At 39.6% G+C, this 25,432-nt stretch overlaps 2 protein-coding genes and 3 non-coding genes across 5 annotated transcripts; all 5 read left to right on the forward strand.

Moving 5' to 3' along the window:
- The first annotated feature begins 843 nt into the window (after positions 1–843).
- On the forward strand, positions 844–7,703 carry glo1 (glyoxalase 1). The gene is made up of 6 exons (XM_033618137.2): positions 844–991; positions 5,515–5,597; positions 5,794–5,934; positions 6,022–6,089; positions 6,450–6,539; positions 7,256–7,703. Exons 1-6 carry the CDS (start codon positions 923–925, stop codon positions 7,345–7,347), a joined length of 543 nt encoding a protein of 180 aa, XP_033474028.1. The 5' UTR covers positions 844–922; the 3' UTR covers positions 7,348–7,703.
- Positions 7,704–9,522: 1,819 nt separating this feature from the next.
- Positions 9,523–9,596, forward strand: trnat-cgu (transfer RNA threonine (anticodon CGU)). Its single transcript has one exon. It is a non-coding gene; the product is annotated as a tRNA-Thr (tRNA).
- A 634-nt stretch (positions 9,597–10,230) lies between these two features.
- On the forward strand, positions 10,231–10,304 carry trnat-agu (transfer RNA threonine (anticodon AGU)). The gene has a single exon. It is a non-coding gene; the product is annotated as a tRNA-Thr (tRNA).
- Positions 10,305–10,964: 660 nt separating this feature from the next.
- On the forward strand, positions 10,965–11,038 carry trnat-agu (transfer RNA threonine (anticodon AGU)). The gene has a single exon. It is a non-coding gene; the product is annotated as a tRNA-Thr (tRNA).
- A 1,406-nt stretch (positions 11,039–12,444) lies between these two features.
- On the forward strand, positions 12,445–16,473 carry LOC144458947 (secretory phospholipase A2 receptor-like). The gene is made up of 3 exons (XM_078162865.1): positions 12,445–12,748; positions 14,206–14,492; positions 16,079–16,473. The coding sequence occupies exons 1-3, from the start codon at positions 12,445–12,447 to the stop codon at positions 16,265–16,267; spliced, it is 780 nt and encodes a 259-aa protein (XP_078018991.1). The 3' UTR covers positions 16,268–16,473.
- Positions 16,474–25,432: the final 8,959 nt, after the last annotated feature.

The following is a 25,432-nucleotide window of genomic DNA, read 5'->3' on the forward strand; positions in this document are numbered from 1 at the left end:
TGTACCGTCTGCCTGAGGGGAGGAGCTGACATTCAGGGTATTAAAGTATTTGTAACATTTCAACAGCTTATTAGTTGACATTCAACACCTATGCCACAGTGGCTTGTGCTGCACAGGCTGAGTTAATAGCTCAAACTCAACAAAGTTACTCTGAGAATATGTAGGTATGTTCATCATGAATTGTCATATACTGTATAGATATTTAAACATCTATAAAATGAAGTAAAACTGTTGAATTGGTGAATCTCAACTAATAAGCTGTTGAAATGTTACAAATAGGCTACTCTAAAAGCTACCTGTCTGTGGACTATCTACAGCACAGTAGCACCTCTGAAACAAGCTTTTTGTTAAGACTCTACAAAATGGATACTTTGAAAAACATGGTCTGAAAACAGGAGGAAGCAGAGCCAATGTGACAAAATGCTGGTGGTCCTTGAAAGCTCAAAAGATGAGACAAAAGTCCTACTTAATTGGTTGGATGTTTGAGGGTGGATGTTGAATGCTGACCTAAAAATTATATTATTTGCCTTGTCAGACTCACTCTCATTGTACATTGTTAAGGTTTACAGATTATTATGATCACCCTCGATTTCTTTATCCTTTTTTCCAATGAAGTGTAATCCAGGAATGAATAGTTGCGTTAATAGCATGTAATTCGATTGTATAGGCCTCTCTATCTATTTGCAATAATAAATCAGTCTTAATTATGAGTAAAGGTTGTTGTTTTTTTAGTTTGTTTGTTTTTTAAGTGTAAATCCTTCACTAGTCCCACAAGCACTACATCCAGATTCGTCAGAGTAAATTTTATTTTGAAAGCTGTAACCGGAAATTGTTTCAGTTGAAATTCCCTCAGCTGTGTCCCACTCCCTGTCAGTCCGCCCCGCTGAGCTGCGGTCCTGCTTCGTACAGTCACTTAGCAAAAATGAGCGACAAAGGTCTGTCAGACGATGCAGCGGCAGCAGCTTGTAAAGATGGAGACCCTATTACTAAGGTAAGATGTTTACTGTCGCTCTCGAAGTTGAACAAAACTTCTACCAGACAGTGTCATACCTAACGTTAGCCAACCCGACAGGCCAGCGACTCCCAGACAGGTTAACCAGCTATGAGCGTTGCGTCCATTATCGGACAGCAACGGCTCTTCACAAAATGTGCGCTGACCACCCGGTGACAAGTGGTTAGGTTATCTCAGACATGTTTAACAATGCTTATGGCGAGTAATGAAATGACATACACACTTAAAATAACGTTAATAAATGCCAGTGTGTGGTGGTTTTACATGCAGTTGTAAGCTAGCTAACGTCAACTCCCGGCGAACTTTTCGTGTGTAAAGAAACTCATTACAAACTTTGTGGAAAAGCTGACATGTCATTTATCACAGCTTGCGTGCAAGTTAGATTTTAACGCAAAAACTGTCCGTTCTAACAAGAAAAGTTGATATTTAGGCGCGGCCGGACCAGAAACACCTCGCGTGCTGTGGCGAAAAGCAGGCGGGACAGGGAATGGCTAACGTGGGCAGTGTTGCAAGAACGAGCTGCTGGAGACAACCTGACCACCTGGCTAACAAAAGCAGCCACAAGTTGAACATTAGAAACTTTTTGGACAATAGATATTATTGGCCTCACTGCCAGCTATTCAACTCCCCCTAACTGTGCTGCATGCAGCTTATTCTGTTAATTTAGATAGAATACATTGTATACAATTAATACTCAGTAATATAATCAATCTATACTTGCCAGGGACAGGTCACGCCATTGTTCAGAAAAGTCAAACAAAGGTTCATTTGTAGCAGTTGCTTTAAATAATTTCTTTTAGCTGTCATTCACTTCTATTAAAGGGAAAGTTTTGATTTTTTTTTTTTTTTTTTTTTTTTTTTTCCCAAGTGGGGTTGTGTGGAATACTCATCCATAGTCATTGTATGACACATAGTAGATGTAAGTCGGCACACCCTAAGTTATGAGAAGCAGGCTGGAGTGTGGCACGGGAGCTAAGCAATGTACTACTGTTGTCATGGTACCAAAATTGGGGCCCACGGTACGATACCAGTGAAAGTATCACGGTTATGAGTAGTATCACGATACCACAGCAAAAATCAGGCAGATGTGCCTTTTGTCATTTATAAAAAGATAAATCACTTTTCTATAATACATCAATGATATTTCAATGGAATAAATTACTTATTGACTTACTCATACTTCAAAAACAGCATCAATAAGTGATTAACATGGGGGGGGGGTCAAAATAAAATAAAAAAATAAAATAAAAATCAACCAGCCACCCTCCTCCTCTGATAAGTTAAGAACAGTCCCTTAAGTGCGGTGAGGTTTGTGGACCGTTACCTGCCACAAAGAGAAATGTGAACGGCTAGTTTCTCCTCTGACGAGTCACATACCTGTGTGCCGCCACAGCTCGGCTGTTCAGGTACTACTGGGCTGTCATGACACCAACGAAGAGGAAATTATGGACGCATGGACAGTCACCCTCTTGCGATCTGACTTTGAACTTATCCCACAGTAGTGGTACCGTGAGGTACCGTGGAACTACGGTACTCCAACATTATGGTATCATATGTACCGTCCGTGGTGTTTTAGTACCGCGGTCTAATGTTGGTACCAGTATACCGTGCAACACTACAATGTACTGCTTTGAATGGGGGTCAGCAGCAAAACTTTTTTCAGCTACCTAAAAAAACGTCCCACCTAAAACAGTCACTATCATTTTAAGTGTATGCTATATTGAGAGTATTTTCACTGCATTACCTTTCTGTCAGACAGCCTGTTCCAACAAGGAAGCTGTTAACGGCGTCAGTTCCCCTTCCATCATCTCGTCAAAGTCACCAGACTCCGTAAACAAAAACAGTAATTTTAGCTCGCTAAACACAGGAAATGCTGGTCTACTGCTGCTTCGATCAGTTAGTTTGTGTTACTGTGTGACTTAAGTGTATCCAAATAAATCTTTTTAAATGCCAAAGTCACACAATAACACAAACAAAAACATTTTTGAGGTGGGGGTAGACCAGCAGCTCCTGTTTTCAGCAATGTTAAATTACTGGTTTTCTCAATGGAGTCTGGCTTTGAAGAAAGCACTTGAATCAAATAGAGATTTTTTGTTCGTTTGTTTTTTTAGGTGGCTAAGATATGTTTTGTTGCTGACCTCCTCACAGCAGTAGTTTGCTTAGCTTCCATGTCAGCCTCCAGCCTGCTTCTTCAAATTGGGAGCGTGCTGACTGACACTGACTGTATGTAACATGTTGTCTATGGATAAGTACCCCACGCAACCCCCCTTCAAAAAATCTGAACTACCCCTTTAAATGCTATGCTAAAGACGTTCAAGAATGTTTCCAGTTTAATAACAGATCAAAGTTCACATTTGCTAGAATATGAAAAATAAAAGCAACTTTACAATACTGAATAAACGTCCAGAGAAAGTTTTCAGACCTCTTGCATCATGATCCACTTCTCTGCTGTTTGTTTGCTAAGAGTTTACCACATAATCAGATTTCCATAATATGGCAAAATGCACTGCTTCTGTTTCATCCTGCCAACCTTCTTTGAGTTTATAAGCTCCACCAGAAGTAATGAATTTAGTGTTTCGGTGAAAAGGCTGCTGGCTGGAACATATCGATGAAGTGTAGAAATGGATTATGCTGCTGCTGTGTTTGGGCAGTTTCTATGGATGTGTTGTTAAAACTGTTAAATTTGACACGGTAGGAGGAAGGGCACAGGAAGGGGGAACAGTGGCTAACCACAGAGATAACGCATGGCTGTGAAACACACACAGAATAGTGGTCTGGTTCGCCAACACTCATACAATAAAAAATATCAGGATCGGGGTGAAAACCAGGGGCCTGTTTCGTTAAATTTGCAAAATGCAAGCTGGGGTTTCCGAGATAATTTCTTCTCATGTTAGTCTTAACACATTTCACCTGTTGAAATTCACATTATACTTCTGACCCATCCATGGACCTGAGAGATCCCTGCAGGACTCTAAAATTTACCTGCGATTTACAAGCAGTAATCCCTTGTGAAACACAATGCTGTCCCCATTTGCTTATGCATAGAGATGGTACTCGCAAATCCCTTTGGTGAAGTGGGCCCCGGTGCAGTATAGCCTACATTTAAGGACAACAGCAGACTGTCATGGCATGTTTTGCATGGAAAACAAGGAAGTAAATGTAACTCATCCAAGCACGCCTGATCCTCACAGTGTGGTAACACTGACTGATGCTTAGCTCACACAGATGTGATGACCATTCATTTGTGCTTGGTTGCACAGAGATGTAGTTTGGCTGAAATCCCTTTTCACGAGTGAGTGCCAGGATACAAATTTTCCTCTGCTGGGATTCAGGCACAGCCAACCGATGACAGCAAATGTGTTGTGAAGGCCTCTCTGAGCTTTCTAACACAAGTATATAATTCATGCTTCATATTTCACAACTTTAACTATCCCTGTACCTTACATCGCTAATCTTCTAAGCATTAATGCTCATAAGTATCGTCAGTTTATTTTTATTTATTTATTTATTTTTTTAAACAGCATTTTTCCTAGAAATCAGTTCTTGTTCTTTGCTGCTGAAAGAAGATTCTATGGCATTCATTCTCTGTATGTATTTCTCCATGTTTCACTAAGGGTTTAACAGAGCCATTCCATACAGCAATACTCCTTACCCAGAAATTGCGCTAGGGCTCCTGAAAGGTCTCTTCTTCATGCCGCCTTTGCATTTTTACACAGAATGCATCAATGCCGGTTTCATGCTGCTCCAGTGTGTGATTTTAGACAGCATGCTGGCATTGCGGAGTCAAAAGAGGTGTGACGGGTGTGACGTAACATATGCGTCGACAGCACTTTATAAACAATAACAATGGCATTAACATGGCAATAAAAATCATTCACTGTCTCTGTTCTATGGCAGCTGATCTCGTCCTCTGCTTGGAAGCTAAGGAGCTCCTGGACACCATTGTTTTCCCAATTTGTGGACATTTTCACCCTCTGTTCTTTTTCTCTGAGTTAGCTGCTAACTGCTTCCAGCTATTTTTTGAATCTCCCACGGTGGGTTGCGCACATAACGCATTCTTAAAACGTTACACTCGTGCCACTTATAAACCTGTCCTGCTGGAAGTTTTGTTTATAAAGACATTGCTTCGGTTCTGTAAGTTACTCCAATGCCGGCTTAAAGATGAGACAACTCTGTCCCCAACAACTCAGTCCCCCAATTCTGTCCTCCTCCTCTGTCCTCAACATACTGTGTGCGGTCCACATCCTCCTCCTCTTCATCATCATCCACATGAATATTACTATCTGACCTGTTGAAAGTGAGCTGTCTTGAGTTATAAAATTATTCTGTACCCCCCTATTTAACGCAATAATGGATTATACTGGTGGCTGATATTCAAGTTCACGTATCGGAATCAGTATCGAGAAGGAAAAAATGTTACCAGAAGATATCTAATTGATTTATAGTGCTGCTGATCACTTGACTTAAGGTGTTAAATGTGTTACTGTGTTTCTGTGTCTTAGGATTTCATGATGCAGCAGACTATGCTGCGGGTCAAAGATCCAGTTAAATCCTTGGATTTTTACACCAGAATCCTCGGCATGACGTGAGTATTATTGTGGGCTTCAGTTGCGTGAATCTTAATTTCTGTTTGAAACAAATAATGCTCAAAAAGTGACACAATGAACCCTAAACACTACTGGAGCTTTTTTTGGCTCTGTGTTGTTGAGAATGTCTCCAATACATAAACTGGACTTTATGACTAGAGTGGGGTTTTCTCTCTTGTGTGCGAAATCTTCCAGGCTCCTGCAAAAGTTTGACTTCCCCTCCATGCGATTCTCTCTCTTCTTCTTGGGCTACGAGGACAAGAAGGAAATTCCTGCAGATGTGAATGAAAAGACGGCTTGGACCTTTTCCAGAAGAGCCACCATTGAGCTGACACAGTAGGGTCTACGATATGTACCTTTCTGTCCTTTCTCTTTCTTCTCATTTCCTCTCTAACCTCTTGTATTTCTTCTCCTGTCTTTCAGTAACTGGGGCTCTGAATCTGATGAGAGCCAGTCTTATCACAATGGAAACTCAGATCCACGTGGCTTTGGTAAGATCGCTCCCCTGTTTCACAGACAGACAGAAATGACCAAAACAATTAATAGAAAAATGTTAAGCGTCTTTGAAAGTAAGATTTACAAGTTCAAGGCTTTGTTTTCTCAAAAGAAAATCATGTTTAATGGCATACAAGGAACAGTGTCTCAAAACTTCATCATTTATTCCTTCCTAATGCATAAGTTTGCTTTTGACTATCATGCATCACATTTTTAAGGATATATTTCTTCTTGTTTGCTACTGTTTGAAAATGCCTGCATGTACATATGTGTATGTATCAGCTCTCTAAAGCAAACTGTGTACCTATGTAAACTTATTATGAACAGTCCCTGTTTGTCTGCCTGGCATTTGACAGGACACATTGGAATTGCAGTACCTGATGTCTATGCAGCCTGCAAACTGTTTGAAGAACAAGGAGTCACATTTGTCAAGAAGCCAGATGATGGTAGGATGTGAAGTCTTTGCAAATATGAGAGTCACAGACAGGTTAAACAGATAAAACTTAACAGGCTCAAAAGCCTTTTTTAAATATATTTTCTTTCACCTTTTCACATTTACTTCTCCACTTCCCTTTTTTAGCTGGCTTTTACACTCAAAATGGAAACTAATTAAAAATGAAATTGGGGTTGAAACAGTCTATTCAAGAAAGAGAATCCTTGATTCAAATTCTCTGCTATACAATTTCCAAAAGACGATGATTTGTATTGTCACTGCTTATTAAAAGTGGGGAAATGGGCAGTAAGTGCTTAAATATAATAGTGATGAGGTAATGTTTAATGTTATAATAAATCTACCAAGACTGTTGTTCATTTCTACACTGCTCAGCTTCAGTGTCATCTACTTCACCCCAAGAGTATTAAAGGAAGGCATTAGCTGCTTGCAGATGTCTGTTAACCCCAAACTAACAGATAGTAAGTATTTGTACTTCTGCACCTTCTATGTAAGTGACAAAAGATTATTTTATGTATATTATGACTATAAATTTCCATCATCACATAACAGAAGGTGTCTGCTCACTGCTATATACATATAAAATACATTTTTCCTCAGTCATATGATTAGTGCACCATGATTAGAACACACTTGTGGTCTAAAGTTTTTATGTTTATTCATACACTGTTAACAATTCTTTTTCTTTCCCCTCTCTTATTTTCTTCTCAGGTAAAATGAAAGGCTTGGCTTTCATTCAGGACCCTGATGGTTACTGGATTGAGATTCTGAGTCCTAACAATATGGTGTCCATCACCTCCTAAAACTATGACAACATGCTACCTGCTGCAGTGCATACGGGCCAGACCTGCTGTGGCTTCACTGGGAGAATGAGTATAGGGGTTTAGCGGAGAATTCAGCAACATGCGCTGGAGAGGGGAAATGGAGCGGTGATCACTTGCGCAGTGGCAATCAGTGCGCCCTGGCATGGGCTGGACTTAAATTGGACAGTTGATGAGCAAATAGATTAGATACCTGAGTTTTTGCCATGAATAGCAACTACTTTGTGTAGCATGTGCGGTTCATTACCATCATCTGTTTGTATGTGTCTTAAAAAAGTGATGCTAAAATAAAGCGGTATTACTGTGTAATAAATGTGAAAGCCACCGTTTTAACACAATGCATTTGTGATTTCTTGTTGTTTTTAGAGATGAAGCAAAAAGTAACTGTATTTTCACCAAACACTCAATGCCGAGGCATCACAATAAGGTGACCTGTTTTTTTTTTTGTTTTGTTTTGTTTGTTTTTGGTCCTGTCCAGAGTGTACCCTGCCTCTTGCCCACTGTCAAGTGGGATGAGCTCCAGCCCCCACCCCTTGACCCTTAAGAGGATAAGCAGTGACAGATAATGAATGACTGAATTAATGAATAAGTGTTTCTGACGCCGTTAAGTCATAAAGGGGAAAAATATGATTCAGTTTTTAACATTTACAGAATTAATGTTTAGAAGTCAAATCTAAAATGATTAGCACTCACAATCACTGTTTTTCAAAAAAGTAGTTTTAAAATTCTCACAATATACCACCTCCATTAGCAAAACTTTATTCGTCCACTACTGAGCTGACATCTTTTTGATACTATTGACAGGTCTGGAAAAAGGAAACATTCATGCCCAAAATATTTATTAATAATTATATTCCGTGTCAAAGTGTCTAGTTGCTTGAGGCATTGTGTATATTTGATTGCACATTACTTTATATTATGATATCTATTATTAGTATTATTATTATACAAAATATCAAATTTCAGACACAATCACACTTTTGTGTGGGGGCTCACATTTTGATGAATTTTCAAACCAAACAATAAAATAAGTTGTCAAGATCTGAAGATAACAGAGCAATTCTGGTGAAGTTTGAGACGGATAAATAATTTCTCAAGCCATTTTTTTTACACATGAGCTACGTGCAGGCACTGTGGCTTAGTTGGTCAAAGCACCTGTCTTATAATCAGGAGGTCAACCTGCAGTTGGATGTCAACAGACAAACTTGATCCCTAAAGCACTGAGACCAGTTTCTGACCTTTGCTTCTACCTATCAAGTGGAATCTGCCTTATATCCACCAGACGACTTGCAAAGTTTTTTTGATTTGCTGTTGCTCTCTGCACGTTAATTTATCACAAATTGAACCCTAGTAAAAAAGTTTCTTTTACCCTAGTAAAAAAGCAGGTTGAGCTCACTTGACTTTATTTCTACACTTTCCAAAGGTTTTTTTGTGCTTTGATAAAGCTGGGAAACTAGAAAGTCACAGTTGTTCCTGTTGTCGAACTACTTCGCCTGGATTTGCTTGAAATGCCAGAAATATTTCGTAGTAAATATTGACTGAATCCAGTATCTGTGGTCTTTGGGTTACCTGCCAAGGGTGTCCAACTTACAGCCCACAAACCAACACCAGCCTGGCAAAAGTTCCAATCCAGCCGCCGGATGACTTTACACTCCTAGTATTGACGGGGTCATGGAAAACTTGAAAAAAATCATGGAATTAGTAAAAATCATTTAACGCCCTGGAAAAGTCATGGACTTTCGTTATGTATAATGAAATTGTTACAGTAATGGTACAGTGTTGCAGTATTTGGATATACTCAAAAACCTGCTGATATCCCAGTCTTTCATAATGTTTGAAAGCAGGTATGTTTCTCCTTCAGACCAGAAATCTGGGATTTTCTCTTAGGCATGCACTTCTACACCAGCTTTGCATATTGTCAGGTTGATTTGTGTATGACATATCCATGACAATGTGCAGAGTCAACCATAAACAGACGAGAGGCAATGTGTCGCATATGACGGGAAATAGCCCAGTTGAGACATATTTTCAGAATATGCTGTATACATGTCCAAATAATGCCATTAAAACCCAAATTATACCGGCATATTCAGTCACCAAAGTAATATAAAAAAGTAAAAGGTAAAATTAATATCTTTTACCTGTGCTCTTTGAGCAGGCACCGTGGCTTAGCTGGTCAAAGCACCTGTCTCGTAAACAAGAGATCCTGGGTTCAAATCCCAGCGGTGCCTTCTGACCATTCTTGTCCAAACTCCTGCTGTTGGTCTTCAATATGTAAGCTTCCCAGTGAGACCAGTTTCTGATCTTTGCTGCCTGCTTTACACCCACCAAACTACATGCAGTAGAAGTACTGTGCACTTGATGTATATGAGCTGCTGAAGACCACCAGAGATAAGGTAATCTAAGGCATCAGAAAGACATACAATTGAAGACTGAGTCTAATTTGGGTCCATCCGTTTGTTAACCACTTGAACCCTGGTAGAAAGGCCTCTGTGTTTCGGTGATCGGTCAGCACCTTGAGTTTTAAGACTGGAGGTTCAAGTGCACCCAGAAACTTCTGACCTTATTTAAGAACCATCCAAGGATTTTGTGCCTTGATAAAACATAAACAACCTTGAAGTTTCTGTTGTTCCTTCAGTCATCTGCTTCAGGACCTGGATTTGTTAATGCAAAATATTTCTTTCCTGAACCGACCAGTATCTGTGGCCTTAATGTTACCTGCATTAGAACAAGACTCTGTGAAGCTTTGAGCTAAATGGTAATGTCAGCATGCTCACAATGACAGCACTAACATGCAGATCAGCTTTGACTTTTTGATATTTAGAAGTCGTCAGAGTAATAGATTTTAGGTGTGGTTGATGTCCAGGTGCTGTGGCTTAGTTGGTCAAAGCGCCTTTCTAGTAAACAGGAGATCCTGGGTTCAAATCCCAGCAGTACCTTCCGGTTTAATGCAGGCATGTCAAGTTTTGACCTTTGCCAACTGCTTTTCTGTCCATGTTGTCAAGGGCATCTACCAGACTGCTTGCGGAAGAACTCAGTTTGACTTGTGCACACCACAGAGTAGGCTGCTTATGGCTGAAGCCAACTCGGGGTCAGATATATTACTACATAATTTTTCTTCTTGTAGTCTAGTTTGGCTCCATCAATTTATTAACCACTTGATTCCTGATAAAATTGTCTCTGTTGCGTGTTGATCAGTCAACACTTTGGCTTTTAACTTGAAGGCTGGATGTTTGAGCTCACCCAGGAACATTATGACTTTATTTCTGAACCATCCAAGGGGTTTTGTGCTTAGATAAAACATGAACAGCCCTAAAGTTGCTGTTGTTGCTGCAGTCAGTCTACTTCAGGGCCTGGAATTGCTCCTCCGGGACAAATAAAGTGTTTTGAATTCAACTGAATTAAATTGAAAATGCTGCCAATATTTCATTTCTAGACCTACCAGTGTGTGAAGCTTTGAGCTAAGTGCTATTGTCATGTCATGTCAGCATGCTCACAATTACAAAGCTACCAGTCTGATACACCTTAGACTGTTATTACTACTACGTGATCCCAGAAGTCTCACCAGAGTTATAGCTTTTAACTGTAAACTCTATGCAGGCACTGTGGCTTAGTTGGTCAAAGCGCCTGTCTAGTAAACAGGAGATCCTGGGTTCAAATCCCAGCAGTGCCTTCTGACAGTTCTCATCCAGATCACTGTTGCTCAGCTTCAACTTGCAACCCTGACAACAAGACCAATTTCTGATCTTTGCCAACTGCTTTTCATTCTATCCATGTAGTGGGGGACATCCACCAGACTACTTGCAGTAGAAGTACTTTGAACTTGATGTACATGTACTGCTGAAGCCCACTAGAGATTAGATAAATGTACAATTTTCATCTTGAAGTCTAGTTTTGCTCTATCAATACGCTAAACACCTGAACCCTGGCAGAGGGTCTCTGTGGTGTGTTGATCAGTCAGCCTTCCCCTTTTAACCTAACCCCCAAGAATTTGTGGCTTTCTTAATAAGAACACAAACATCACTTTACCATCAGGTCCAGTTTTTGCAACCACATGCAAAATGCAGCCAAAATGGTACTAACCATGGTCATGTGTCCAGTAGTCATAAAACAATTTGTTATTTCGACCAATTAATTTAATCAAATCTCAGCATGTCAGTCTGGGTTTATGCTTCTTGCAAAATAATGTGCAAATCAACAGGTAAATGTAAAAGGCAAATTCAGTAAGATGCTTATATTTGTTTGTTGATTAGAACTGTGATCACAAGAATACTCCCTGGTCTCGCTCTGCTTTGCATCAATGAAGATATTTGACTGCTGAGGATAAACACAATCAAAGATTTAATTTGTGTGTAGTAGACGCCCAGGTGAACGACTTAGACTGTTGGGATCCAAGTCGTTTTCTCGCAGTGCTCTGATTGGTCAGTTCTGGCGGAAATCAGGTGCATCAGCGCTGTGATGTGTGACCTGGGGAGAACTTTTTCAGCAAAGTCTCTCATGATACACAGCCTTTTATCAGCTCTATCTCTGAAAAAGGAGCATCCCTTCTCTTTTCAACAGATATCGACCACGCTGAGCTCCCATTGTTGGTGCCATCACTCATGGTGAGTGTTAGAATAGAATCAGACTTGGTTGTTGGTTGTGAACCTTACCAGCTTTTCATCTTGGCCTGTGCTAATAAAGGATACTGAGAAACGTATGTTCATGGACAAATATAATGAGAGGGATTCCATCTCTTATAGCACACAGTTCATCCTCAGCTATTGCTTACCAGAAGATCTATGCTCTATGTTTGACTTGGCACCTGCTGCTGTCATAGTTCTATTCTCTTATGATTACTCACACAAGATTTCTGTGGAATTTAAACCTTTAATATAGTTTGATTGACTGTGGCCGACAGTTGCCAGACATCTTGCTCAGTGGAACTATATGAATGAATGTATGGATGGTTCGATAGCTTGCTGCATAATTTGTGTTTTGTACAGTTGTGTTGTAAGTAACAGACATGTAAATACTGCATTGTGCTGTAATACCTGACAAGTGACTTACTCTCTACTTTGAAGCCTTTTTGAAGACAACATGAAGAGAAACTTCCCAAGCTTTCTGATCATCCTCCTTGTCTTCTTGGACCTCTCTGCGCCTCCGTGTGCAGCAAATCATCCCATAAACATTTCACAGATTGTCTACATCTCTCATCCACTTACCTGGTCCAGTGCTCAGAAGTACTGCAGAACACACTATAGTGACTTGGTCACCATCAGAAGCCAAGAGGAGACTGACAAGCTTGCCTTGTACGGAGGCTGGATTGGTTTGTATTACAATTCCGGTCAGTGGAGATGGTCGAGAGGATACGAGGAAGCCACGTTCTTCATCTGGGATCATGGTGAGCATGGTTCCAAGGAAAATGAGTACTTAGGGCTGTTCTCAAGTCCAGTTTCAGTGTACACTTACTACTTACTACTTTTGATATACTCCCAAGTGTACTCACAGTTTGAGGGATTCAAATGTGATTTAATGACAATAATGAAAGAACACTGTTAACTTTTGCCTCATCTACTATTGACGCAATCAAATTTTATTGTAGGACTACTTAGCCACAGCTGCGTATGGATGACATGTTGGTTTGTCAGTTGGTCATTGCACCACTTTGGTCAACACTGAAATATCTTAACTATGTGTCCGATTGAACTTTGGAACGTACAATCATGGTCCCCCGAGGATAAATCCCTCTGACTTCTGAGGTTTCCCTGACTCCTCTAGGGCCACCATCGTTGATATTTTTGTTTTATTAGTGAAATGGTCTCCACAAATATTGGGTGCATTGCCTTGGTAGTTGGCACAGACATGGTAACATAATGAGTCATAACGACCTTGGTGGTCAACTGACTCCTCTAGTGCTTTCAACAGTTATTTAGCAAATAAGTTTTCACTTATCCATTGCAATATCTCAACATCTATTAGATATATTATACCAATATTTTGTACAGACATTCATGGTTCCCAGAAGATGAACCCCTATGACTTTGATGATCCCCTGCTTTTCCTCTAGTGCCATCATGAGGTTCACATTTGTAGTTTTGACTAAAAATATCTCAATAACTATCGGATTGACATTCATGTTTCCCACAGGATGTAATAGCTTTGGTGATCCCTTAACTCCTCTCCTAGGTAAATCAGCAGGTCAAACATTTATTCACAGCAGAACATATTCTATATATTCTAACAGTTTTATGACCAAAGCTTCTGCAAAACATTCCTGTCAGCCTCAGCTGCACTCTGTTTACTGCTAATTAGCAAATATGAACATGCTAACACGCTAAATTAAGATGGTGCACATTATACCAAGTAGCTAAACACCAGCACTGTGATGATGTCAGCATGCTTATGTTTGTATTTAACATGAAGCATTGTTGTACAGCCTTATAGAGCCTCTAGTATGAACGTAGACTCTTGATGTTGTAGATCTCAGGAGCCCAGGAGATGTACAGTGAAACGAGTTGTCCTTCTATGTGAGCATAATGGGGACCATTTAAGAAAATATTTGAATAAGGTCTTAATGAGATCATAGCTATAAAGCTCATTTAGCTTATTATGACGACGTCACAAAATCACACAATTACTTAAGTGATGATTTCAACTGTCCAAGCTAATGTAAAAGTTAAGAACATCAGTAAACCAGAAATAGGCATCGGATGTCACAGAACACAAAGGCATGTAATAAATATTTCTGTTGAGTTTTGTAGAGTTACTTGGGGACGACGACTCTATTCTTAGGTTTATCAGACTGCTGTCATGTCTATGTAACTGGTGTTTTAGTCTCTCTCTCCTTTGCTCTTGTAGATGAACCAGACAGTGGTCAGCACTGTACTTTGATGCATCAGTCATGCTCAAAATGGGAGAGTGATGACTGTGCAAAACGTCACCCTTTCCTGTGCATGGATGACAGGATGATTCTGGTCCAGGAGAAGAAGACATGGGAAGAGGCCATGCTGCACTGTAGAATGCTGCCGGTGGTGAGCTCCACTACCGGAGGTATCATATATCCGTACAACCTTGCCAGCCTGCCAGAAGCAGAGGACATTCTGTTTGACAGAGAGACGATAAGAGCGCACGCAACCTCTGATCAGGTTTGGTGTTTTTCTGCAGAGTTTGTGTGCATTCATGGGCAAGTGATGTCACTGTAAGCGTCACATTAATGGAAGTGTTTGACATTTTGAAAAATTTGCTTTCTTTCTGAAAGCAGTAAGTTAGCTTAGCTTAGCAGAAACACTGGAATCAAGGGGAAACAGCCTGGGTCTGTTCAAAGGTAATAAAATCCAGCTGCCAGCTCACAAATTAACACACTATATCCATTTGTTTAATCTATACAGAAATTCAAGGGGAGACACGTCAGGTGAATATGGTAAAATACCCCCATGAAACTTCCCCAGTTGGTTTCTTATATTAAGACAATCATTTTTTATCATTACAAGTTTTCTAAAATTCTATGTTTTATCATGCAAATGGAGCTTTATCTAATATTTGTGTATTTGTATACATTTCCAAAACAAAAATCTAATCTGTCATGGTGGAGTCAAAAGTTTCTACAATTCTAGTATTCTACAATATCTAGTGTTATTACTCCATAACTTTAGAAAATACTGACAACAAGCCATAAAAAAATGTCATGTAAATGTTACATAAATCAAGCTATGTCAGATATATGAACAAACCCCTCTTTAAAAACCATCAGAATATGACTAAAACTGGAAAGTCAGAGTATGAGTAAAAAAATCACTTTTAGAAAACACCCTCAAAAGATGTTTCGTAAAAGTCAATTCACTTGTAGACAAAAAAAAAAACAAAAAATAAGACTAGATATTACCATTAAACTTCCCCAGTTGATTACTTACATTACGATAAGTTTTCTGAAATTTTATGTTTAAATATCCAAAAGAGGCATTATCTAATGAAATATGTGCTTCTTGTTTAAACTTCCAGAACAGAAATCTGGACTAAGATAAACACCTGTATGTGTATTTTTGACATTTTGAAAGAAGACATGTTATGGAGGCAAAACAACGCAAAATTTCAAAATTGAGAAGTGCATGAAAAAAAATTTTTTCACCTGGGGTGTCTCAAAGTGTAAAGCAGTTGTTGTGGTATTATATGGTGAAGGGGGGTGGTAATGTGACGGACTATTTCTTGGTCGTACGCATTGACCTCCTGGAGTCTCTGCTGGTTGCCTGGATCCATACTGCTTTCACATCATAGCGATCAGACTTGAATAATGAGCTTCAGAGTCAGGAAAAACTATTCACATTAGCCAGATGTAATTCGGGTCGGAGGTATCAGGAATTTCTGAGGACTAAAATATCTTCCACTGGGAGAAAAGAACCTCATCAGTGGCAGTTACATTGAAATAAAATCTAATATCCACTGATTCAGCAAATTTCAAATGTGTTTTGTTAACTTGACCACTCTAATGGCTACAAAAGCAACACATCTAAGCTATTTAAATTGTGTGACTACAAGACTAGCAGTCAGGGTAATCACCCTGAATCAATGTGCAAAGACTCCTAACTGAGAACATCAGTTTTTCTTTCTCTTTCTCCAATTCTGCCAACATTGTGTGAATGTCATCATCCTGTATATAACAGAAGCAAATGAGCAGCATTACACAGTTGTTTCCTTATTGTATTCACATACCAAGAGCTCCTATTGTTTCCTGTAGGTGTGGGTTGGACTGCGTTTCCTGGCTGGTCATTGGGTGTGGCTAAGTGGACATACGGTGACGAGCTCCTACCTGACTCACTGCCCTGCCCAGCTGCAGCACTGCGGAGCCCTGGATCGTAAAGAAACAGACTGGAAGATAATGAATTGTAGCGAAGAAAGAAACTTCCTCTGCATTATGAGACGGTGAACGCTGGAAGAAGAGCTATTTGTTAATCCCTAACATTGTTAGTGCTCTAAATTTAAAATATAGGCAACATGAGTAGAGAGTCAAAGCCATAAAAAGAAATATAACTGGTGGAATGGCTTGATGAATGGGTTGTGGAGAAAAATATTATGAATGGGAGGAAGATAAGGTAGAAAAGCTTAATGAAGGCCTAAAATGACAATTTCATTTATTTTAAAACCACACGTAGAACCAAGCACTGATTTCATGCCTTTGCACTCAAGGCCAAGCTCAAATGAAAACTCAAGCTCACGCCGACTGCTGCATTGTTCTCTCAAATATGTTGACCTTTGAGTTGAATCTTTCCTCTCTGAATTCTCTTGAGAGAATGAAGTTGTTTTGCGAGAGATGTTAACAAACCTTTTCACTTATCAGAAACAATTCATAATAATTAATTCTAATTGTTGTTTTGTGCTATTTTTTCTTATTTTTGAAAGATCTGTCAGTCACTTTGGGACCAACATCAGGTTCAAATACTGTTTTTTGACTTTTGGTGTTGTTTGCTTTGGGATTATAGAGTGTACCTTTAAGTAAGTGATCTAACCTGAATAAATGACTTATTCTTGAGGCTTACTTAGAATTGAGATGGTGTTATTATTTTGAACTTACTTCACAGAACATCAGGAATGTTTGCATCTTTAATAGTATCCTATAATACAGTGGCGCACGAGTGAGAGTGGCCGTTTAAGCATTTCTGGTTCTCTCATCTTAAAGTCAATGGGTTTTTGGTAAGATGCCTGAAATAAGGTCTGTGGTTAACACAAACTTAAGAGACTTTAATGTTTTATTCTACAACATAAAATACGTCATGAATTTTGAAGCTTTTATGTGTCTTAAAAAAAGCGGTTGCTAACAAGTGGCTAAATGAGGCTATAGAAGGTCATCACGCCAAACATGGCTTTACAGCCTCGTTTTGGTGGCGACGTTTGTTCATAGCCTAATGTTAATTTTTTACTTCTGCCACTTGCATTAACACTTCAAAAATCACAAAAGTGGTATTTATTTGGTATGATTATCTTGCTGAACAAACTTTTCTGCAACAATTTTATAAAATCCCATAGGATTTTTGTCCAGGGAACCAGGGCTGTGCAAACCTCCAGGCCAACCTGCAAATTAACATAATCCCTGCATCCACTCTATATATGCACTATATATACAGTACATTATACAGTATACCATATATCAGTAGGTCTCAAACTTATTTCAGTAATGTACCTCTTTTGAAATATTTTTTCAGCCAAGTACCCCCATGACCAGAAAACTGCACATGACTGTATGTGAAGGTAGAATTACTTAATATGAAATGTGGTTTATCAAACTAATATCTACATTTATTTAAATTTTTATAGTACAATTAATTTAGAAATTATGCATGACTGATATTTTTGTAAATGAGGTTGTTGTTTTTTTTTGTTTTTTTAAATCTCATTCTCAAGTACTCTAAGGGGTAACTGTGTCCCCATATGAGCAATATGAAAACAGCATGTCAGTGGTATAGTTCTTTCTTTGGCAAAGCATACATCCTCCTTTATAGTTTACCAAAAAAATTGTCTGTTCTCATTGATATATATTTTCTCCTCTGTATTGTAACTCTCCAAAATAACATACTATATCTGCATGTATGATTTTGTTTACCACTAGAGGGTACTCATAACCAAGTCACAGTGGGTCTGCAATAGTCATGATATCTGCATATGATATGAATAAGGCTGTTATCATTATACTTAAACATGCAATGAAAGGCTCTGAAGAGAGTACTGTCTGGATTATTTGTTAGAGACACTGGAGTAAATGGAGTCTACAGTCCTCAGCCTATCTTCTTTTCATGTACAGTATGTACTCTTGTGCTCTTATCTTCTTGTGTTGATGTAGTATTATGGATTCTGGAATTTAGCATATACTGTAGGTATAAAAAAAATAAAAAACTACTCTTTAATTGTAATGACTATATATCAGGGATGTCACACATATGGCCCAGGGGCCGGAACTGGCCCACCAAAGGGTCTAAGCCAGCCCACTAGATGGCTTAATGACTGCACACCAAATATTGATGCACTTGTGAAGGCTAAGAGGTGTCAGGTTTCAGGAGCAATTTAAACAGTGAGGAGATACTTCTTGTAAAATACTGCTTCAGAGGCTTTTCCACCCTGACCAGGATACAGTTCTCTGAAATAACAATGAATACTTGCTGTGGTCATATTTAAACATACCGATCATTGTGCAAAATATTGTCAACTGGCAGTTTCAGTCCAAAGGAATCTGTATCAGACTTCTGTCTTAAAACAGTATTAGTGTAACCCTGCTGCTGAGGCACTGACACAACTTCAGATTATAAAATAATTGTAAGGCAGGGGATGACTTAACCTGCTTCTTCAACAGCTTCCACTTTAGTGGAAAATTAAAGGAAATATGCACATGTAATCAAAGTGAGTAGTAGAAAAACTGACATACTGTTGAATTCAAGAGTCACTGAGAGTCTGTCCAATCAGATTTGTAGCACACCAGTCAACGCAGCATCTCATATAAGAGGCTTCATCAGTTGTGCAATCAGGCAGAACTGATGACTGCTGTCCAGATGGGATATTGAACCCATTCACATTCTAGTTTATTCCTGTAGATGACTATCACATGACTCCTATATGACCTTATCATTATCTCTCATGTGACACCAAGATGGGTACAATCAACAGAAAATTAATAGCTGGGACGGCCCTCAATCTGTCGAACTGATGAATCCTTGTGGGCTCATGTCAGAACACTAACATGGCTAAGACTGATACTGACTGAAGTTTTTCTGGTATTTGATCATAAACCAAAGTAATGGACAAATTAAAAATTTGACCTGATGGCTCTCGATGAAAAGTCAGGATCACTAAAATTATTAAAATTCATCCTGAAGGGAAAGATGAACGTATATACTAAATATCATGGCAATCTATCCAATAACTTCATACAAATATCAACCTCATGATGGCGCTAGAATACATGTCAGGAGATCACCTGTCAGTAGGATTTATCCTCTAGCGGGGACCATAAATGTTTGACCTCAAATTATACCCAAAACTGAGAGACATTACAGACCAATATTTTTCCACACTCATGGGCTGGCTTGACCTGACTTGGTTTGGTTTGGCACATCTGCCCAGTGTGGCAGGGATTTGCGTCTCCATTTCAACAGGGCTGCCTGCTTTAACATCGCCATCACTAATGCAATGCTGTTTGCATGAATAAAAACCCACATAATGTGAAATGTGGTATTTCAGCAGAAATAATAAAAGGCAAATAAACAAGGTGGAAACTTCCTGTCTCAATACACGTGAATAAATCAGACCGTTTGCAGTGCAGAAATGCGCTTTGGAAAGCAGAGCTAAATGTAAACATGGCACCTCACCGGTAAGGTAAGACAACACGTTTACATGTTGTCTTCTATGTGTTCTCTGACATTTATCCTTACGATATGAGGCGGTCTTTGTGGAAAAAAAGCTTGTTTAGTGGACTAACTTTGCACTTGAAGTATGCCCGTTCACTTATGTTTTAACAGATCTGATGCTACTATGCGCACCGGCTGTATCTAGGCTAACGGCTAACATGCTAACTATTATTTTTATGTCACTAGTCACTTGAAACAAATTTAGGACGATAGGAGACAGGTTGAAATAAACTGAAATTTCCCTTTAACACACATGATATGTTTCAAGTTTACTGGGTACTTACTGGGTAGCAATATCTAATGCAATCAAATGCAACAGCCACACAATTATTGCAAATGTTATGGAGCTTATACTTAGTTCATTTATGTCAATGGGGACAAGGTATTATAAACACCTTTTGATATGAAACAGATCATTCAACAGTGAATAACTTCTAAAATGAGTTAGAGTTCTCAACACTTGTCTTATACAGTAAATAAATACACAGTTTATTGCAGGGCAGTTACATTACATTATCACGTGTTTAGGTTGACCTGTAAAAGTAGAAACTACTGTAGTTCTTATTCTTGTGATTAGTGCAGCATGCACTAGTGCTGAATTAACACCTCTACCTCTCTGACTACTCTTCTGCTACAATTACCTTGCTCAGACGCATACAGTATACCATGTACAATTCATTTTGAATTATTGTAAAGGCATTTGGGATGTTTGTGGGATTTTTGTGAATTTCCTTTGAATACTTTTACCTCTCATTTGCTTGACTGTTTCGTTATTCATATCCATGCTTCATGGATAATAAATGAATTCTCTCTAAATGCTGTTATGTGTGAAATAAATTCTATACCATAACATTAAAAACATTTAAATAATCTTCCTTTTCTGCTAATCACCAACATCATGAGCAAGAAGAAGTAGTCAAAGGTCATGGGTCACTGGAACAAGACTGATTGTAGGGGCAGATCTTTTGCAAAAGCACCAAACAAACCTGAAGAATCTGAAAACAGCAGAACTGACCTGCAGTTCTCACATCCACAGACAGAATACCTGTGATAAGCTAAGACACTTTGGCTCATCCTGGCCAGCCATCTTGTCAATATGATCACACTGCAGTCCAAAGCACACCTGTTAATGCTGAGTATGCAGCGTCTTGTCAAGGTTGACTCTGCTCCAGCAGGTTGAATTTAACATCATCAGATAAAACTGATTCAGGAGACCTTCAACTCAGGAACAGCCTGTCCACAGATAATGAAGCGCTCAATTAGTGATGTGTTAATTTATTGGATCGGACAGGTTTTCAGCATTTATGAAGGTGAATTGTTACTTCACTGCTCTCTGGTAAAAAACTGCATTAATGCTGCTGCAGTATTTTCCATGGACATTGGTCAGTAAGCCACCAGCTAATATCAATCAGTGGAACTACCTCTTAAAGGAGGAATTTGCTTCAATCTAAGTAGACATCCAATCAGCGTTAAAGGTACTGCAGTCAATTCCTCAGTGTTTGCTTTATTGACAGAATGTGTTTTTCTGAGTATTCCTTCTTAAACAACAGTTATTGTAGTGCCTAAATATACGAGGATGCATTCCGCCTGAGCTCCTGATGCTCAACCCCAAATACTCCCCAAACCTGCTCACCACACGGGCGTGGGTGTCACAAACATAGCTTCGTTTACAAAAATTCTAAATTAAGTCAAAAGTTTATCTTCGCGATCCTGAACAAGTGATTTTCCAACCAGCCACAGTTAGCCCAACAACCAGCAATGGCTGATACATTCAAGCACCTCGTTCAAACAAAATAAAACTCACTAAAACCATCATGGTTTGTTAGTCCACCATTCCAAAAATCACTAACTCTGGTTTAGCCACAACAAATCATTACGCTGTATTTCCCCACTCTCTCTGAGCTTATGGTGGAGCAGGGGCTCTCACTCATTCATTGGAGGCAGAAACCATAGAAAATGTACAGAAAAACAGGCGACGCACTCAGCCAGTTGTCAAAATACTTGTCCAGCAGTCCAACCATAGTCTCCAGCACACCTGTCCAAGTAAGGAGTGAAACTTTCATGCATAGTAATGCACACATGGGCTCTCTCTGGTTTGTAGTTGGCAACAGCATCTGACAAAAACTGTCTCTGCTGAAATTCAGTACAGCAGAATTATTCAGTTTCTGTCAAAGGCATCACCAGTCTGTGTTTGCTCTCAGCAGCTCAGGTGCTGGAGCGTCCCCCGCGGGTGGTGCCCTCTTGTACAGCTTAGTTGCAACCTCAGCTGCTCCCCACTGCATTTCCTCCTTCAGTGAGACAAATATCCTCATCCATAATCCTCTGCAATCATACTAAATGTTGTCGTTTTGGTAAACATGCAGCTAGTTTGCGATGTGTAACAAGAAGAAAGATTTGTTTTTGGATGTATGTAGAGCCCGCCCCCTGGATACCCACAGGTGAAGACTAGAAATATAAGCCGAAATAACTTGTAGTTCTTCTGAGCATCAGTGCCGTCACCAGTTCGTGGAAGAACAGGTTTCTAAGCAGCCCCCAGAGACACAGAGATTGCTATGAAAATATGTTATTTTATGTTGTACTATACCTCAAATTTGGTTAGATGAAGTTAACGTTAAAGTCAAAGTTATCCTTTAATGCACATCTACTCTAGCTGCAACAGTCAAGCGGCTAATAGGTGAGTGGGTCGTCCACTAATCAGAATATTGGCAATCTGCATATCAAAGCATCCTTGGGCTAGATACTGAACCCCAAATTGCTCCTGATGGCCACTCCATCGATGTGTGGCAGCTTGTCAATGGTAACTGAGTAGCAGAGTGCACCATGTATGGTAGGTTCGGCCACCATTGTGTGAATGGATGAATGTGACATCATGTAAAAAGCGCTTTGAGTGCTCAGAAGACTAGAAAGGTGCTATACCAGTGCAGTACATTTACCATTTTACCATAGACAGGTACTGTGGGCACACACCTGCCCCCTATTCCTGTGATGTAGTATCAGGACTTTGGTTATCAGCTGACTGGCCTGCCAGCTTCTTTTAGCCTGTTAAATCCCATCTGGCCAACATGTAGGTCAGTATTACAAAGGCCTGCAGTGTGGCCACAGATTGCTTCGACCATTACTAAGCATTTACTCAGCTCAAACTGGTTTCCAAATCTTATGACTTGAACTAAATGCCAAGCTGAATAACATGTTCAAATGAATCCTAATGATTTTGTTGATCTACTGACTTTTTTCTCAAGTGTCACCTCGAGGCTGACACTTGTAGGTTTGAGTCAAATGTCTCAACAGGTGAACTGCTATGAAATTTGGTGCACACATTTGTGTCTCCCTCACAACCTAAACTTTACATCATTGATCAGATTTTCAACTTGTCCAAATGTAACACACCAAAGTAAGATGGTGAACTGGGTAAACCATCTCCCTGCAACATGTCTGTCATTGTGAGCATCTTAGCATGCTGTTGTTAGTGTTTAGCTCAAAAGACCATTGTGCTGCTAAAATGTAATATCAGTATGAGGTAGAAGGACACTTAACAGGTTTCCTGTTTTTTTGAGTCCAGGAAGCAAAAGGGTTAAACATTCTGTTGTCTGCAGGTGCAGTAATGTGTGTTGGTTGTGTAAGGGGAAGGATTTCAGCAAGATCACAGAGAAGCAATGAATGAATAATACTTAGCCTCAATACAAGCACCACAATCGCTGGGGATTAACATGAAAATGAGTCCGATGTCTGTGGAAGTGGGAAGGTCATGGTCTGTTTGGACAGTAGCCCAGACTCTGACATCTGCATAAACCAACAAGCGGCACCAATCAGCTGCTCCATCACTTTGAACAGCTAGGCTGCTGATAATCCACAGCTGTAGAAAGAATAGAGAGTTTGCAGCTGAGATGTATGGCAATGACATACCATCAATGTGTGTTTTTCTTCTTCTGCATGGCTCCAGCCCATGTCCAACATAACACAAAAAAGTAATTAATTATGAACCTTGTCCGTCCAGTTTGTAGTGATTATATGAAATAACTGATTCCTCCTACCTCCCTTTCTCAACATTATTTCTGTAACTTATTATTAATACTGCAAGTGCAGTGTTTCCCAAACATCGATTTATTTGTGGCAGCCTGCAACAGCATCAACATTGATTTTTTTCTTCTTTTTTTAAAAAAATTTCATTGACTGTGCAGTGCAGTCTTACCTTGCCCCGCTCTTTCTCTCTCTGTTTATCAAACCACAAATGAGTCAAAGATTAGCTAGCTACAACACCCTGTGGTCCTTCTGCCTCTCTCCCTGCCATTATGGACTACTTTGCCGGGAGGATAGCAAGCCACAGCTCCAGTACAGTAAATGACCATCAGTTAGCTTTAGTTACCTTCAGTATCAATACAAATTCAGCCAGAGCAAATCCCAGCGCCAGGGGTCACAGTGGGCTGTTGGCCAGCGCCAGCACTGAATCTAAGCTGTGCTATGGCAGCAACAGAAAGTTTGCTGATCTGGCAGGGTGTCATGGCTTTCTGAGATTAGATCCCCAGCACTGGGGTTTGTACTGGCTCAGCGACCACCATGAATAGAATCTGATTCTGTGGGGAAAAAAATGAAGTGGAAAGGGGGGAAAAAAAATACATATGTCCAAATATGCATTTCATTCATTGGATTAATCTAACTCCTTATTGCAGTTATTTCTTTTATCTAAACCATGAAACAACAAAGTATGTGGTTCATATCGGACTTAAAGATATATTATGCAGAACTTCACCTTAAAAACAGTGTTCGGTATCATACGGAAGAAAAACCCTCTCAATCATCACTTACTGTATGACCCACTAGAGGTGTGTGGCAGTGTATTTATCTGCAGAGACTCTGTCCTTTGCCTGCGTTTTCTTCTTATTTTCTGTGTTCACAGCGTTTATGGGTGTGTACCACCACAGCACTCAGGTGAGGTCAGGACCAGTGTTGGGTAAGGGTTACTTTAAAAGTAATCAAAGTACGTTACTGCGTTACTTTTTTAAAAAGTAACCAGTTACTTTACTGCGTTACTCCCTGAGTAAAGTAACTCAATTACTTTAAAATACTTCCAACATTACTCCCTGAGAAAAGTAACTCAAGCACTTTTAAAGTATTTTTGAGTATTCTACATTTCCTATTGGGCAATGGACCACAGGGCGCTAAGCCTACATTTTTTTGTCTCCAAAATTAAAGTTATGGACCACTTGCCCTTCACTGAGATCCAATTCTCCCATCACAGCCGTCACTTTGACCAGTAGAAACACAGCACGATCTGCTGCCATAGACAACTGTATGACAACAACACCCCAGCATTTTTAATATTTCCTCTAGGGATGTTACCACACAGAGTAAAGGGGGAAATGATGGTGTGAAACAGCAGAGGCACTTTGTCAACCCGCTGAGTTAACGTTACTGTCATTAGCATCAAGCTAGCAAACAATGGTACATCCTCACGGTCGGACATAAAGTAATAACATTAACAAATAGCGGCGGGACTTTTACTCACCACAACTGCAGAGGCTCCCAGCTTCATTTGAAACAAACTACATTATAGATGGTCCGTCATTTATTAATCCCTCTGTGTGTTTATATATTTACTTTTTATCCGCTCTGTTGTCTTTGTAAAGTTAACATATCGCACCGTCATTTCAAACTCAACACTTGTTTCAAATTAAAAGCCCCTTATAACCTCGGCTAGAGAA

This window comes from Epinephelus lanceolatus, chromosome 2, assembly GCF_041903045.1.
Source record: "Epinephelus lanceolatus isolate andai-2023 chromosome 2, ASM4190304v1, whole genome shotgun sequence".
NCBI lineage: Eukaryota > Metazoa > Chordata > Actinopteri > Perciformes > Serranidae > Epinephelus > Epinephelus lanceolatus.

Bases quoted from the DNA above. Each gene is read 5' to 3' on its own strand.
- glo1 (XM_033618137.2), top strand. From the start codon at position 923: ATGAGCGACAAAGGTCTGTCAGACGATGCAGCGGCAGCAGCTTGTAAA. The intron at 5,598-5,793 runs GTGAGTATTATT...GAAATCTTCCAG, and splicing joins ACCAGAATCCTCGGCATGAC to GCTCCTGCAAAAGTTTGACT. The intron at 5,935-6,021 runs GTAGGGTCTACG...CCTGTCTTTCAG, and splicing joins GCCACCATTGAGCTGACACA to TAACTGGGGCTCTGAATCTG.
- LOC144458947 (XM_078162865.1), top strand. From the start codon at position 12,445: ATGAAGAGAAACTTCCCAAGCTTTCTGATCATCCTCCTTGTCTTCTTG. The intron at 12,749-14,205 runs GTGAGCATGGTT...TTGCTCTTGTAG, and splicing joins GTTCTTCATCTGGGATCATG to ATGAACCAGACAGTGGTCAG. The intron at 14,493-16,078 runs GTTTGGTGTTTT...TGTTTCCTGTAG, and splicing joins CGCACGCAACCTCTGATCAG to GTGTGGGTTGGACTGCGTTT.